A 14,654-nucleotide genomic window follows, 5' to 3' on the forward strand; every position below is an offset into this window, starting at 1 on the left:
CCCTACCTTGCTAATGACTGCAGTGACGATGAGTAGCATCTGTCTGTCCTGGCATTTGGGACCAGGGACGGATTGTCACCGTGCGACCAGGCCCTACCAGGAACCTTTACAGTGTCTCAGCCACTCTCCCCGGTAGTCCTGTGAAACAGCTGCCACGGTGTCCCCTCTCAAGTGGGGACGCTGAGGCGCAGAGGGCCGTGTACAACACTGCGTTGGGAAGAGCCTTGTGCACCCAGGCGTGTCTGCCGCAGAGCCGGCGCTCTGTCACTGCTTTGTGCTGTAGGGGTTCTCGAAACCCTGTACTGTTGTCATGAATACCCTGTACCTACAGCATCAGCCTAAAGTATGGCACAGTTGGAAATGAATATCCCTTTGGGCTCTTCCTAATTCTTTTTTAAGATTTTATTTATTTATCTGAAAGGTAGAGTTACAGACAGTGAGAGGGAGAGACAGAGGCTAATTCTTTTTTGAAGTCATTGTTTTGACTCTACGGAAATTCTTTAGCAAAAAATGAGAACAGCCACCATTTATTGATTTATTCTGTATTAAGCACTTCTTCTGCCTTATCTCATAAAATCCTTCCGTTTGACCCTTGAGGAAGATACTTGTTACTGGGGTTTAGGAAGTCTAATAATTTAAATTTATGCAACTAGTAAGGGGAGGAGCAGGATTGAAGTGAACCTCCTGTATGTGTAGCCCCCTTGGTGTTCCTAGACCATCACCTTCCATTGTAACTTTACACGTACGTGACTCTCTCTCTCTCGAGTTCCCGGATCAAAGGAAAGATGATGTCTGCTCCTACCTGGGGGACACCCCTCTGTTCCATGGGCCGTTTCCTTCAAAGTCATGGAAATGTTTTCTTAGAATACAGGGTTTGTGAAAACTTACTAGTAACCCAAGAAAACCTGCTTTTTGAAGTCCTTTTGTTGGTCCAGTGCCTTCCAAGCATTTGGTTTCCTAGAAATGTTTGTACTTCATGTCTTCTGGCTTCTCTAAGTCGCGTGTCCACGGTCACGTGTCTTAAGGGCAGTGACATGGTTTTTCCACCTACTCCACTTTCATCAATGTTTTATCTCCTTGATTGAGCAATCTTGTTCTGCCTTCAGCAGTTATTGGATTATTTTGGCGAATCATAAAACAAGCGGCAGTTATTCATGTGGTAGATTCAGCCAGAGCTGAATTCAGACCTCTTTGTCTGAAATCCCCCTCGCTGGTTAAGAATTAAAATTAGCCCTTCCTTAGCTCATTCTTTCTCTGAGTTCTTTCTTTTTAAGGAGACGATCTTTAATCGTTTGCAGATAGAAACTTGAAATGGGAAGGATGTCGTAAAGAGCTCCCAGGGACCGGCGCTGTGGCGTAGCAGGCTAAGCCTCTGCCGGTGGCGCCAGCATCCCGTATGGGTGCCAGTTCCTGTCCTGCCTGCTCCACTTCCGATCCAGCTCTCTGCTTTGGCCTAGGAGAGCGAAAGATGGCCTAAGTACTTTGGCCCCTGCACCCATGTGGGAGACCCAGAGGAAGCTCCTGGCTCCTGGCTTTGGATCAGCTCAGCTCCAGCCGTTGTGGCCATCTGGGGAGAGAATCTGCAGATGGAAGATGTCTGTCTCTGTCTCTTCTTCTCTCTGTAGCTCTACTTTTCAAATAAATAAAATCTTAAAAAAAAAAAAAAAAAAAAAAAAAACTCCCAGACTCATTGAAATGTACACGCTGGTGGTCATCAGGTACCATTTGCTAATATATTTAGCTTGTGTCAGGTTCACCACAGTGACAAGTCTGTGGAAGTCCAGTTACAGATCACGCTGTGTTCTGAACCCTCAGGTTCTTACCATTAGGCAGGCAGAGGTTAGTAAGGCCACATGTGCATGACTTAGGGAAGTGTCATTAGTTATATGAGAATTAATTATGTAGTGTTATAGTCGTTTATTGCAGTCTTCATAATGACAGTGGATTAGTGTTAACATAGGTAGAATTGCAGTTTCATGTATTATATGGAATTAAGAATGGTTTACAAGCCCATGCCCCAGTTCAGGGAAAGGGCTCTACGAATGTCATGAGCTTCAAAATACAAATGTTGGTTCTTGTTCTTCTGATCGGCTTGAGATGCTAGGCTTTCAAAATAGCCCTTAAGAGCCTATTCTGACCGTCTTGTGTGGCATAGTGTATTTTTGGTTTTCATTACTTTAGAAAAATCTGTTCTTTTTTAATTGGGAACAGAATCTGAAAATATGCTTCCTGGCCACATATCCTTGGATGGCATGATGAAGCATCCTATGCTGGCTTCCACGATTATAAAATGGAAATGCCATGGACGTCCTGGATCAGTAGAGAGGATTCACATGGCAGGCCTGGCGCACGGGAAGTAGTTAGCTGCTGCTGTTAATGTTTACATTTCACTTTAGCTTTTACAACATGGAAGCCAGCCGTCTGTATCGTATAGTGCTTTGTGGGGAAAGGCCATTTGGAGTTTTGCCCATTCTCCGTGCTGACTCCTACAGCGTAGGAAGCCAGAGTGGGGGTCCCACTCAGAAGCCACAGCAGGGAAGGTACTGTCCACGTGGCGAGGAAGAGCAGGGCCCTGCCGTGTGCGGGGTTTTCTTAACAGGATTGCATTCTGCTTGGACAGATGAGTGACACGATTTTTACAACGTGAGAGTGATCAGAAGACAGCGGTCCTGTCGGAAGTGTGGGGAAGTTCGGGCTGAGAGGTGCTGGCCTGGGTTGCTGTTGGCTGTGGATTATTTTGCTCCTCTCAGTGCCGTACAGTCAGAACACAGTCTTGGCTTGTCGTTCTGTAGGTGCACTCAGCTGTGGAAGAAATGGATGGGTTAGATGACGTGGAGAACAGCGTGCTGTACTACAACCAGGCCGTCATTCTGTACCACCTGCGGCAGTACACGGAGGCCATCTCTGTGGGCGAGAAGCTTTATCAGTTCATAGAACCTTTTGGTACGTTACCTGTCAGGTCAAGAACTTCCTTGTCAACTCCTGCTCGCAGAGCTTTCTGGTGCTTCTTACCTAGAATTAACATGTCAATAATTTGTTTCTAAAGCTACATTAGCTTTTCTTAATGGTTAAAAAGATTGAAATTATCTTTTGGCCTTTAGCTGAATCCAGGTGTTCTTTCAACGTCTCTTCCCAATTTTTGAAGGTAACTGTCAGAAACACTGATGGAAAGACTTCCTGACTTTTGCTGTATTTTGTTTTGTCTTTGTGTGAACTCTGCCGTGTGTACCTGATCCCCTTCTCACCTCCCTACATAAAAGGAAGGACCATTTTGCAATGTTAGGGGATGCACACTGGCTGCTTGTCTCTCTTCGTGGGTAATCCTGGCATAGACAGTAGAGAACTGTTACCTTCTGGCTATTTTAACAGCTTACTCTCTGAACTGGCCTCAAATGGGAGTGGTAAGCAAGGTCAGGGAAAAGGAAAAACTAGGGAGCAAACCCAGCAGCAGAGGGATGCTGACCCGGGAAGTGGGTGTTGGAGAGAGCGCTTGGTTCCCAGCCCTCAGCAGCCAGATTGCGCGTGTTTTGTCTTCAAAACACGGATGAGAATTCCTAGTTGCTGAACACCTGCTTGCTGGTGTGGTCACCCCAGGACAGATGGTGGGGTGTGACACCACCTCTGTGGGCTTTGGGAAGATTAGAGGCTCCCTTTCTGCTGACAGCTGGCTAAGCAGCTGGTCCCCGTGGCTCCAGAGAGCCATTTTGTCTGCCTGCATCCTGAGGGCTCAGTGGCCGGGCCAGCTGGGCAGGCGAGACGCCGGTGGGAAGGCTCAGGAGCCAGTGACCAGTCCCCAGCTTCTGTTGTGTAGCTGGAAATCAGAATCACATTTCTGGGATGGCACACGTGTTTTTGTGTAAAGCTACAGTTGTTGATGCTTTTTGGAAATCTCAGAACGTTGATAAGATCTTGTTCCTCTGTACTGTGACTGAATGGAATCTCAGTTATTCAGCTTTCACATCCACTTCTTTTTTTTTTTTTTTTAAAGATTTTTTTTAATAAGATAGTACCATTTTTTAAAAAAAGATTTGTCTTATTTATTTGCAAGAGTTACAGAGAGATAGACAGAGAGAGGTCTTCTGTCTGCTGGTTCACTCCCCAAATGGCAGCAACAGCCGGAGCTCAGCCAGGAGCCAGGAGCTTCTACCAGGTCTCCCATGTGTGTGTAGGGGCCCAAGGACTTGGGCCATCCTCCACTGCTGCTTTCCCAGGCACATTAGCAGGGAACTGGATCGGAAGTGGAGCAGCCGGGACACGAACCGGCACCCATATGAGATGCTGGTGCCACAGGCCAGGCTTTAACCTGCTATGCCACAGCGCCAACCCCTCACTTTTCTTCTTAAAAAAATTTTTTAGCCTTTACTGTAGTTTTTTAAGACTTTTTCTTTAATATTTATTTACTTGAAAGGCAGTTACAGGGAGAGAAAGAAATATTAATCTTCCATCTACTGTTGTAGCTGCAACATCTACGGCTGGCCCAGACTGAAATCTGGAGCCTAGAACTACGTTTGGGTCTCCCACGGGTGGCAGGGGCCCAAGCACTTGAGCCATCGTCCACTGCCTTCCCAGGTACATTAGCAGGGAGCTGGATTGGCAGCAGAATATCTGGGACGGCAGCCTGTGCTGCAGTATGGAATGCTGATGACTCGGGCAGCGGCTCAACCCTCTGTGCCGCAACAGCAGCCCCAAGACTTTTTATTAAGAGCAGTTTCAGGCTCATAGCCAATTGGGAGGAAGGTATCTCCCTCTGCACGTACCACCCACAGCCTCCCCCGCTGTCATGCCTCTGCCCGGAGTGGAACATCTGTTAGTATCAGTGGACTACACCGGCACCCCATAAACACGGAGTCCACAGTTTACATTGGGTCCACTTCTGGTGTTGTCCATTGTGTGGATGTGGACAAGTTGTGGTCTCATAAAGAGTATTTTCACTGCCCTAAAAATTCTCCCGGTTCTGCCAGTTTGTCCCTCCTCTCTGCAGCCGGTGATCTTTTTCTGCCTCTGTAGTTTTGTCCTTTCTAGAAAGTCAGAGTTGGAATCCTAACCTCTCAGATTCTTCATGCAATGTATATTTATTTAGCCCAGCGGCCAGATTCTGTTTGGGATCTGGAGATAATGCAGTGAACAAAACAGAGGTAGTCTTTGTCCTCCCTGAGCTTAGAGTCTACTAGGGGAGAAAACAACATGATAAATACATACTGGGAGACGGTTGAATGCTGTGAGGTAAATCTGAAACTGGGAAAGAGGGTAGCCATTGACTGGCCCTGTTACTTTTAGATGAGGTAATCTGTCAGGGCCTGGGATGAGGCAGTGTTTGAAAAGAGACCTGAAGGGGCCGGCGCCGTGGCACATTAGGTTAATCCTCCTGCGGTGCCGGCATCCCATATGGGATCTGATTCTAGTCCCGGCTGCTCCTCTTCCGATCCAGCTCCCTGCTAATGCACCTGGGAAAGCAGAAGAAGATGGCCCAAGTACTTGGGCCCCTGCACCCATGTGGGAGACCGAGAAGAAGCTCCTGGCTCCTGGCTCCTGGCTTTGGATTGGCATAGCTCTGGCCGTTGCAGCCATTTGGAGAGTGAACCAATGGAAGGAAGACCTTTCTCTCTGTCTCTCCCTCTCATTCTCTGTAACTCTACCTCTCAAATAAACAAAGAAAGAAAAAAAGAAAAAGAAGAGAGACCTGAATCCAGGAGGTGTGCCATGTGATCTAGAGTGGGAGGATTCCAGCCAGAGGTAATGGCGTGGGCAGAGGACCCGAGGCCAGGGGCGGTGTTCAGTGAGAGATCATCGTGGCTGGAGCTAGATGGGGAGAATGGTAGGGGACAAAGTCAGAGGTAGCCAGGGGCGGGAGAGGTAAAACATTGCTGCCTTGGGGGAAGGCTTCCTGAGGTATGTAGGGTAAGGGCATACAGAGTTGTGCTGGCTTTGCCCATCCGCTGTGTCCACCCCACGTGGAAATGGCGTTTGCTCTACAGAGGCCCTGGAAGTGTTCTGTTGTTGGTTCCAGCAGCTGCCCTGTGGGCCTGACTTTCCCTTTACGTTTTTCCTTTTCTTTCTTGAAAGCGGGTTTAGGCCACAGCAGTGTCTCCTTTGGGTCCTCCTTCCTCTGCAGACCTTGTGTCTGTGTTCTCCTCCTGGCAGCGTCTGCAGACAACACGCCACGTCTTCTGTGTCTGTAATCAAACTCTTTGTTTTTCCGGCTTTGTGACCCAGAAGGGTGGGCAGTCTGCTTCCTGGAGTCATGGCCTTTTTATAGCTAGAGGGAGCCTTGAGATAACCCACGGTCCACCCTCTGCCTGCAGGTCAGCCAAGTGAGGCCTAAAGTGGTAGATGGTATACAAAGACCACATGTGTAGTAAGCAGCCGGTCATCTACCACGCAACGTAGCGCTCGGCATTGCATGTGCTGGCGTTCCAGAGAGGGTCCCGTCACTGGAGTCCCTGAAATGAGAGGCGTGGAGATGCCTGCTAGAATGGCGCTGGGCGTGCAGCGCGCTGCCTCCCCGCATGGCCCAGTGAGACTGAGCTTTGCTCCATACCGTGTCTTCTTGCGCTGTGTTTTGAGATGGGTGCTTCACTTGGAATTGACTTGTCTTTTTTCTGTTTTTCTTTGTCTCCCAGAAGAAAAATTTGCCCAAGCAGTCTGTTTTTTGCTTGTAGACCTGTATATATTAACCTACCAAGCTGAGAAGGCTTTGCATCTTCTTGCAGTCCTAGAAAAAATGATATCACAAGGCAACAATAATAAAAACGGGAAGAATGAGGTGAGTGTTCACAGTGATCAGAGTTAAAAATTTAAGTATGGTTAATGTTTGTGATTATGAAGTATTTTAAAAGCTTCATTGAGTTATATCACATACCATAAACTTCATCGTTTTAAACTGTGTAACTGTTTTCTTAGCACATTCGTGGAGTTCACAGTCAGCACCGCCAAAACGTTTCCTCCTGCCCAAAAGCAACCCTGTCCCTGTTAGCACTCACTCTCCATTTATTCCTTCCTCCCTTCAGCTCCTGGTAGCAACTAATCTACTACTACTAGTAGTAGTAGTATTATTATTAACTTGCCATGGTAACCATTTAAATTTTTTTTTTAAATTTATAGCAGAGAGATCTGTCCTTCACTCACCAAATGCCTGCAATAGCTAGGGCTGAGCCAGGCTGAAACCAGGAGCCTGCACCCTCATCCGAGTCTCCCACATGGGTGGCAGGAGCCCAAGTACTTGAGTCATCATCACCTGTTGCCTGCCAAGTTGCTGGATTGGGAAGCAGAGCTAAGAATCAAACCAGGCACTCCAGTGTGGGATGCGGGCATACCAAGTAGCATCTTAACCACTGCACCAAACACCCACCCTAACTTGTCAGTCTCTGGGGAGTTCCGTTCTGGGTGTCTCACTGAGCTGGAATCATGTAATATGTGACCTGTTGTGACTGCTTTCAGGTTCTTCCACGTTGTATCGTGTCCCTGATTGTTTTTCAGGTACTTAGTCCGATTTCAAGATGGACAGATAGGGGCTGGCACTATGGGGTAGCAAGTAAAACGCCTGTGACACCAGCGTCTGTCTGTATAGGCCACTGGCCTAGGAAAGCGGTGGAAGATGGCCCAAGCGTTCGGACCCCTACCACCCATGTGGGAGACCCAGATGAAGCTCCTGGCTTCACCATGGTCCAGCCCTGGCTGTTGGGGCCATCTGGAAAGTGAACCAGCGAGTGGAAAATCTCTCTGACTCCAATTTAAAAAAATATATTTTTTTGGCCGGCGCCGTGGCTTAACAGGCTAATCCTCTGCCTTGCGGCGCCGGCACACCGGGTTCTAGTCCCAGTTGGGGCACCGGATTCTAGCCCGGTTGCCCCTCTTCCAGGCCAGCTCTCTGCTATGGCCCGGGAAGGCAGTGGAGGATGGCCCAAGTCCTTGGGCCCTGCACCCGCATGGGAGACCAGGAGAAGCACCTGGCTCCTGGCTTCGGATCAGCGAGATGCACCGCCCACAGCGGCCATTGGAGGGTGAACCAACGGCAAAAAGGAAGACCTTTCTCTCTGTCTCTCTCTCTCACTATCCACTCTGCCTGTCAAAAAATAAATAAATATATATTTTTTTTTTTTAAAAAAAGATGGTCAAATAATCCACTCATGGATATACTACTTTTTTTTGTAAGGCTTATTAATTTGAAAGGCATAGAGAGAGAGAAACAGGTCTTCCATCCACTGGTTCAGTCCTCAGATGGCTGCAACGACTGGAGCTCGGCTAAGCCAAAGCCAGGAGCCAGATGTCTCCAGTGTGGGTCCCGGGGCCCAAGCTCTTGGGCCATTTTCTGCTGCTTTCCCAGGCGCATTTGCAGGAAGCTGGATCAAAAATGGAGCAGCCGGGACTGAAACTAAAACAGTGCTGCAGGTGGTGGATTAACCCAATTTGCCACAGTGCCAGCTCTGGATATACTGCGTTTTTTAAAAATAACCATCAGTTGTTTAACGTTTAGATTGTTTCCCACTTTATAAATAATAGTGCTCTGAATATTGGTGTGCAGGTTTTTCATTGTGAGATTTTGACAGAATGTGTAGGTTAGGAGTAAGACATAACCCATGATCAGTTTACTAATGTTTTGTAATTTAAAAAAAAAACCGTGCACTTGAAAGACAACTAAGCTGGCACCGTGGCTCAACAGGCTAATCCTCCACCTAGCGATGCCGGCACACTGGGTTCTAGTCCTGGTTGGGGCGCCAGATTCTGTCCCAGTTGCCCCTCTTCCAGGCCAGCTCTCTGCTGTGGCCCGGGAGGGCAGTGGAGGATGGCCCAAGTGCTTGGGCCCTGCACCCCATGGGAGGCCAGGAGAAGCACCTGGCTCTTGGCTTCAGATCAGCGCGGTGCGCTGGCCGCGGTGGCCATTGGAGGGTGAACCAACAGCAAAGGAAGACCTGTCTCTCTGTCTCTCTCTCTCACTGTCCACTCTGCCTGTCAAAAAAAAAAAAAAGACAATTAAGCCTCACCATGTTCTGTTAGGAACTGGGTGCACATTTTGGGTAGGGAATGTATTTATTTGAAAGGCAGAGGGGAAAGAGAAAGAGGTCTTCCCCACTGGCTCACTCCCCAGTGACTGCAGCAGCCAGGGGCCTGGGCCTCCCTCTGCTCCCCCACTTGGGTCCTGTGATTTTTGTTTTGCTTTGTGCTTCTGATTGTCAGAGGGTGGCCTTTCTTTCTTCCTATTCCTGTCTGTTTAAGGGAATCAGGGTTCACAGGGAACAAATTGTCAAAACCTTTATGCCTGTATAAATATATACATAAATATATAAATATATATGTATATATGTTTTATATATATGTATATATGTTTTATATATATGTATATAAATATATACATAAATATAAATATAAATATAAATATAAATATATACATAAATATATAAATCCTTTTATTTTAAAAATAAACACCTCGGCCGGCGCCGCGGCTTACTAGGCTAATCCTCCGCCTGCGGCGCCGGCACACCGGGTTCTAGTCCCGGTCAGGGTGCCGGATTCTGTCCCGGTTGCTCCTCTTCCAGGCCAGCTCTCTGGTGTGGCCTGGGAGTGCAGTGGAGGATGGCCCAAAGAAGAAGCACCTGGCTCCTGGCTTCAGGTCAGCACAGCGCCAGCTGTAGCGGCCATTGGAGGGTGAACCAATGGAAAGGAAGACCTTTCTCTCTGTCTCACTGTCTAACTCTGCCTGTCAAATAAATAAATAAATAAATAAACATCTCTCATTGCCCTTTTCAACCTAACAAGTGTATCTGTGTAAGGAATTTCACTTGAATGTCAGCTTTATTTCTAAATGTTGTGTGGTAAAGTAATTTGCTTTTATATTAGGTAAAATATATCTGTTTTTATACTTTCAATGTCTGTTGACTTACAGTTTAGTTCAGCCCGCGTTTATATACTCTGCTCAGCTCTGGTGTGACAAAATTGAAAACATTGTAATTGTTGCCTTCAGGGATCTCAGGTCTGGGAGGCGGTAGATGAAGCAACATCTGCTTATGGCTGGGGAAGAAGAGGGTTAGGGAACGGGTCCCGTCGGCCTTGGAAGGTGGTAGCAGTCTGACCAGTCAGAAGAGAAGTGGCAGAGAATTCCGCACGAAGGGTGTGAGCGCTCTGTCGGTGAAGTGGGCAGAACCTGAGCACTGTAGTGGAGAGCAGTGGGGCTTGGTGTTGGCAGTGTGCGTGTGGGTCATAGCTTGAAGATCTTTGAATACTGAACTAGAAAGTTAGGGCTTGAGGGGCCAGCGATGTGGCACAGCAGGTTAAGCTGCCACCTGCGACGCCCGCATCCCATATGAGCATATGAGCGCTGTTGAGGGCTGGCTGCTCCGTTTCTTTTTTTTTTTTTTTTTTTTTTGACAGGCAGAGTGGACAGTGAGAGAGAGAGAGACAGAGAGAAAGGTCTTCCTTTGCCGTTGGTTCACCCTCCAATGGCCACCGCGGTAGGCGCGCTGTGGCCGGCGCACCGCGCTGATCCAATGCCAGGAGCCAGGTGCTTCTCCTGGTCTCCCGTAGGGTGCAGGACCCAAGCACTTGGACCATCCTCCACTGCCCTCCCGGGCCACAGCAGAGAGCTGGCCTGGAAGAGGGGCAACCGGGATAGAATCCGCCGCCCCCCGACTGGGACTAGAACCTGGTGTGCCGGCGCTGGTAGGCGGAAGATTAGCCTGTTGAGCCACGGCGCCGGCCATGGCTGCTCCGTTTTGATCCAGCTCCCTGCTCATTTGCCTGGAAAAGCAGTGAAAGATGGCACAAGTGCTTCGGCCCCTGTACCCACCTAGAGGACCCTGGTGGTTCCCGGCTCCTGGCTTCAGCCTGGCCCAGCCCTGGCCGTTGTGGCTATTTGGGGAGTAAACAGTGGATGGAAGATACCTCTGTCTCTTCCTCTTTAACTCTGCCTTTCAAATAAATAAATCTTTTTTTTTTCTTTTTTTTTAAAGTAAGTTAGGATTTGATGTTGTTGGCAATGTTTATAGCACAGAGGTTTTTAAGTAGGTAGTAATAGGATCTGTTCTGGGTTTTTGAGAGGCAGTGTGAGTAATATCCATGTTTGTTAACAATGAGCCCAGCAGTATGCTCACCTCTGAACTGCTGACTGGTTCATCGCCACTCACTCCAGGCTCTGGAACCTGGGTCTCTGGGAAGGGGACTTAGGCCTCTGCATTTTTAAATGCTCTCCACTTGGAAATCGCTGATTTACATTGTGGTCCGAAATACTCCATTTCTGTTAATGTTGTTTTCCTCCTTGTAGACCGGTAATAATACCAGCAAAGATGGGTCAAATCATAAAGCTGAGAGTGGAGCTGTGATAGAAGCCGCGAAGTCAAAGATACATCAGGTAGTGTCGGTGTTGAAGGCGGGTCGTGTGCTGCACGTTCTTTGTGCTTAGGAGCGGTGGGGTGGTGCCATCGCCGAGCTGGCGTCATTCAAGGCATGTGTATTTACCCGGCTGGGAAGTGTTGGGATTGATGCACATTTGTTCTCCTAAACGCATTTCGCTTAAGGTAATGTAATTTCTTTTTAAATTATCCTATAAAAGGTTGAGAGAAATGGCCTAGGAATGTAATAAATGGCAAGGCCTATTTCTAGATTTTTAAAACTCATGGTTAATTAACTATGTACAGAAAAGGGTTGACAGAATCCTTGGGATTAAGTATAAATTTTATCCTACCATCTTTGTGGGGTTTTAGTGTATATTCCAACACTGTAATCCAAATAGAATATTTAAGATACTTTAACACTTGCTTCTGCAGCCACCTGGTGTAATTGTTTTGTAAATAGATTGGGTTCAGCTAAGCAAAATATGTAAATGTGCTGTAGTTCTCATGTACTAAGGAGCATGTTTCCTTTGACAGTACAGAGTAAGAGCTTACATCCAAATGAAGTCCCTGAAAGCCTGTAAGAGGGAAATCAAGTCAGTCATGAACACAGCTGGAAATGTAAGTTTCTGTGGACTCTTCCCCTGTTTTCCAGTTTGTGGCTCTTGCTTAGACTACGGATGTTTGCCAGTTTTAAATGATCTGTCTTAGTCTGTTGTGTATACTACCAGAAATAAATTTATTACCGAATTGAGAAGTACTGCTCATGCTGTGTCTATGTTCAGCTGTGCCTGTACTTTAAATAATACACATTTAAACATTTATTTATTTGAGAAGCACACAGGCAGAGCTACCACATGCAGGTTCACCCTCCAGATGCCCGCAACAACTGGAGCTGGGGTGGGCCAGTGCCATGAACCATCATGGCTGCCTCCCACTGTCTGCACTGGCAGGAAGCTGAAGTCTGGAACTGGAGCTGGGAATCAAACCCAGGCACTCCACCTGTAAGGGATACAGATGTTTTATCTGCTAAGCAGAATGCCTGCTCCCTATAATAATGGTTTTTTCAGCTAAAATTATAGAAAGCATTGCCCCTCTATATGTAGCTTTTGGTTTGTTTTGGGTTTTTTTATACTATTGAACCTCCTATCAAGCTTTCTTTTTTTTTTTTAAAGATTATTTATTTGAAAGTCAGAGTTACACAGAGAGAGGAGAGGCAGAGAGAGAGAGAGAGAGAGAGAGAGAGAGGTCTTCCATCCATTGGTTCACTCCCCAATTGGCCGCAATGGCTGGAGCTGCGCCGATCTGAAGCCAGGAGCCAGGAGTTTCTTCAGGGTCTCCCACGCAGGTGCAGGGGCCCAAAGAATTGGGCCATCTTCTACTGCTTTCCCAGGGCACAGCAGAGAGCTGGATCAGAAGTGGAGCAGCCGGGTCTCGAACCGGCGCCCATATGGGATGCCGGCGTTTCAGGCCACGACATTAACCCACTGTGCCATAGCGCTGGTCCCACTACTTCCATTTTTTTAAGATTTATTTATTTATTTACTTGAGAGTTAAAGACAGAGAGGGAGAGATAAGAGAGGTCTTCCATCCGCTATTGACTCCTTAGATGGCTGCTAGGGCCAGATGTGGGCTGACTGGGCCACCCAAGCACTTGGGCCATCTTCCATTGCTTTCCCAGGCCATAGCAGAGAGCTCGGTCAGAAGAGGAGCAGCTGAGACTTGAACCTGCGCCCATATGGGATGCGGGTGCTGCAGCCAGCGGCCTTACCCGCTACACCACAGTACCGACCCCTGTATGTAGCTTTCAAAACTATTTTAAACAGCTGCCGAGGTTCTGGGAATGGTTTCTTATAATTCACTCAAACATTTTACTAATATTAAATGTATAGTTATTTCAGAGTTTTTGGTATTATACTCAAAACATTAATTAAAGGTTTAGCAGTCAAATTATAGCCTTAGCTTGACAATAACTTTGATTTGACTTGTACTAGAGTATTTGAAATGTGAATCCTCCTTCCTCTGACCCCTCCACCTCCTCTTGCATTGACGCATAATCTCTAAGATGACATGGGGAGGGAGTGGAATCCTGAGCATTCTCGATGCTGTCAGGAGCGTTAACTTGAGAAGGGTGAAGTTAGGAGGAGATGCAGCTAGGGATGTCAGGCAGGATCCAGACGAGCCACTGGCTCAGTACTCCAGTGGTGTCTGAGAACAACAGCTGTAGCCTAGTGATAAGGCCGAGGAGAGAAAGGCCTACCTGGTCAGCCAGCCATTGTCATGCTTAGAGGAGGCCAGAGTCACAGAGGCAAATGAAGATAATAATCCTCAGTGTGATGTCAGACTTGTTCAGGGAGATCTTCAGGCAGACATGCTGCCACCTAGAGTGGCCTCGATGACCCCGTTCTCTTGGAGTAGAACTCTAGAGCGGGTGGGAGGCGGAGCCGAGGGCGCACTGGGAGTTAGAGGGAAGCCTGTTGCTCAGCTGAAGTGGTTGAATACTGGGACGGGTTCCGCGTGTCCTCTGGGTGGGTCCTGCGTCTCCAGGTGCTCTAGCGCTCTCAGCAGGTCCTGTTTGGAGGGTCCTCCTCTGTCGGGATTCTTAGCACTGCCGAATGGTGAGGTGTAATCCAAAACATGATCTTGAAACAGGACTGGCAGCAGCAGGTCAGGCATTCTGTTGGAAAATTCCTCCATTCGTAGAATGACGCTTTTTTGTTTCCTAGTTGAAAAAGTATTCAATTATTAGGGTTCTTTTTTTTAAGATTTATTTTATTTATTTGAAAGAGTTACACACAGAGAGAAAGAGAGGCAGAGAGGGGGGGGGGGGGTGTCTTCCATCGCTGGTACACTCCCCAATTGGCCACAACGGCTGGAGTTGAGCTGATCCGAAGCCAGGGGACCAGGAGTCTCCTCCAGGTCTCCCACACGATACAGGGGCTCAAGGACTTGGGCCACCCTCCGCTGTTTTCCCAGGCCTTAGCAGAGAGCTGGATCAGAAGTGGAGCAACTGGGACTAGAACCAGCGCCCATACGGGATGCCGGTGCTTCAGGCCAGGGCTTTAACCCGCTGCACCACAGCGCCGGCCCCTCAGTTATAGGGTTCTAATGAAAGTTGCGTTTGTATTCAGAAGTGGGGAAGCGCACCAGACTACCAAACACTGCGATGAAGGAGCCAGTTTATGCTTTCAGATTGGCTTCTGATCGGCGCTGTTATATATGAAGACAGTTTAATGCCCTCAGGCTGTGATCTTGGACAACGTGTGTTACTCTTTTTAGATACACCCTAAATAATTCTTCTTACCATGTGCTTTCTAACAGGTTTCAGTTTTT

General features: G+C 47.7%; 1 protein-coding gene across 2 annotated transcripts in view; it reads left to right on the plus strand.

Annotated features, from left to right (window-relative positions):
* Positions 1 to 14,654, plus strand: part of CNOT10 (CCR4-NOT transcription complex subunit 10) — an 81,718-nt gene that overhangs the window by 24,742 nt on the left and 42,322 nt on the right. For both annotated transcript variants that reach the window (XM_062215772.1, XM_062215762.1), the window contains exons 4-7: positions 2,793 to 2,943; positions 6,621 to 6,763; positions 11,255 to 11,341; positions 11,859 to 11,942. In XM_062215772.1, coding sequence (XP_062071756.1) covers positions 2,793 to 2,943; positions 6,621 to 6,763; positions 11,255 to 11,341; positions 11,859 to 11,942 — 465 coding nt within the window. The remainder of the gene's footprint in view (positions 1 to 2,792; positions 2,944 to 6,620; positions 6,764 to 11,254; positions 11,342 to 11,858; positions 11,943 to 14,654) is intronic.

This window comes from Lepus europaeus, chromosome 2 (assembly GCF_033115175.1).
Source record: "Lepus europaeus isolate LE1 chromosome 2, mLepTim1.pri, whole genome shotgun sequence".
In the NCBI taxonomy this organism is placed as follows: Eukaryota; Metazoa; Chordata; class Mammalia; order Lagomorpha; family Leporidae; genus Lepus; species Lepus europaeus.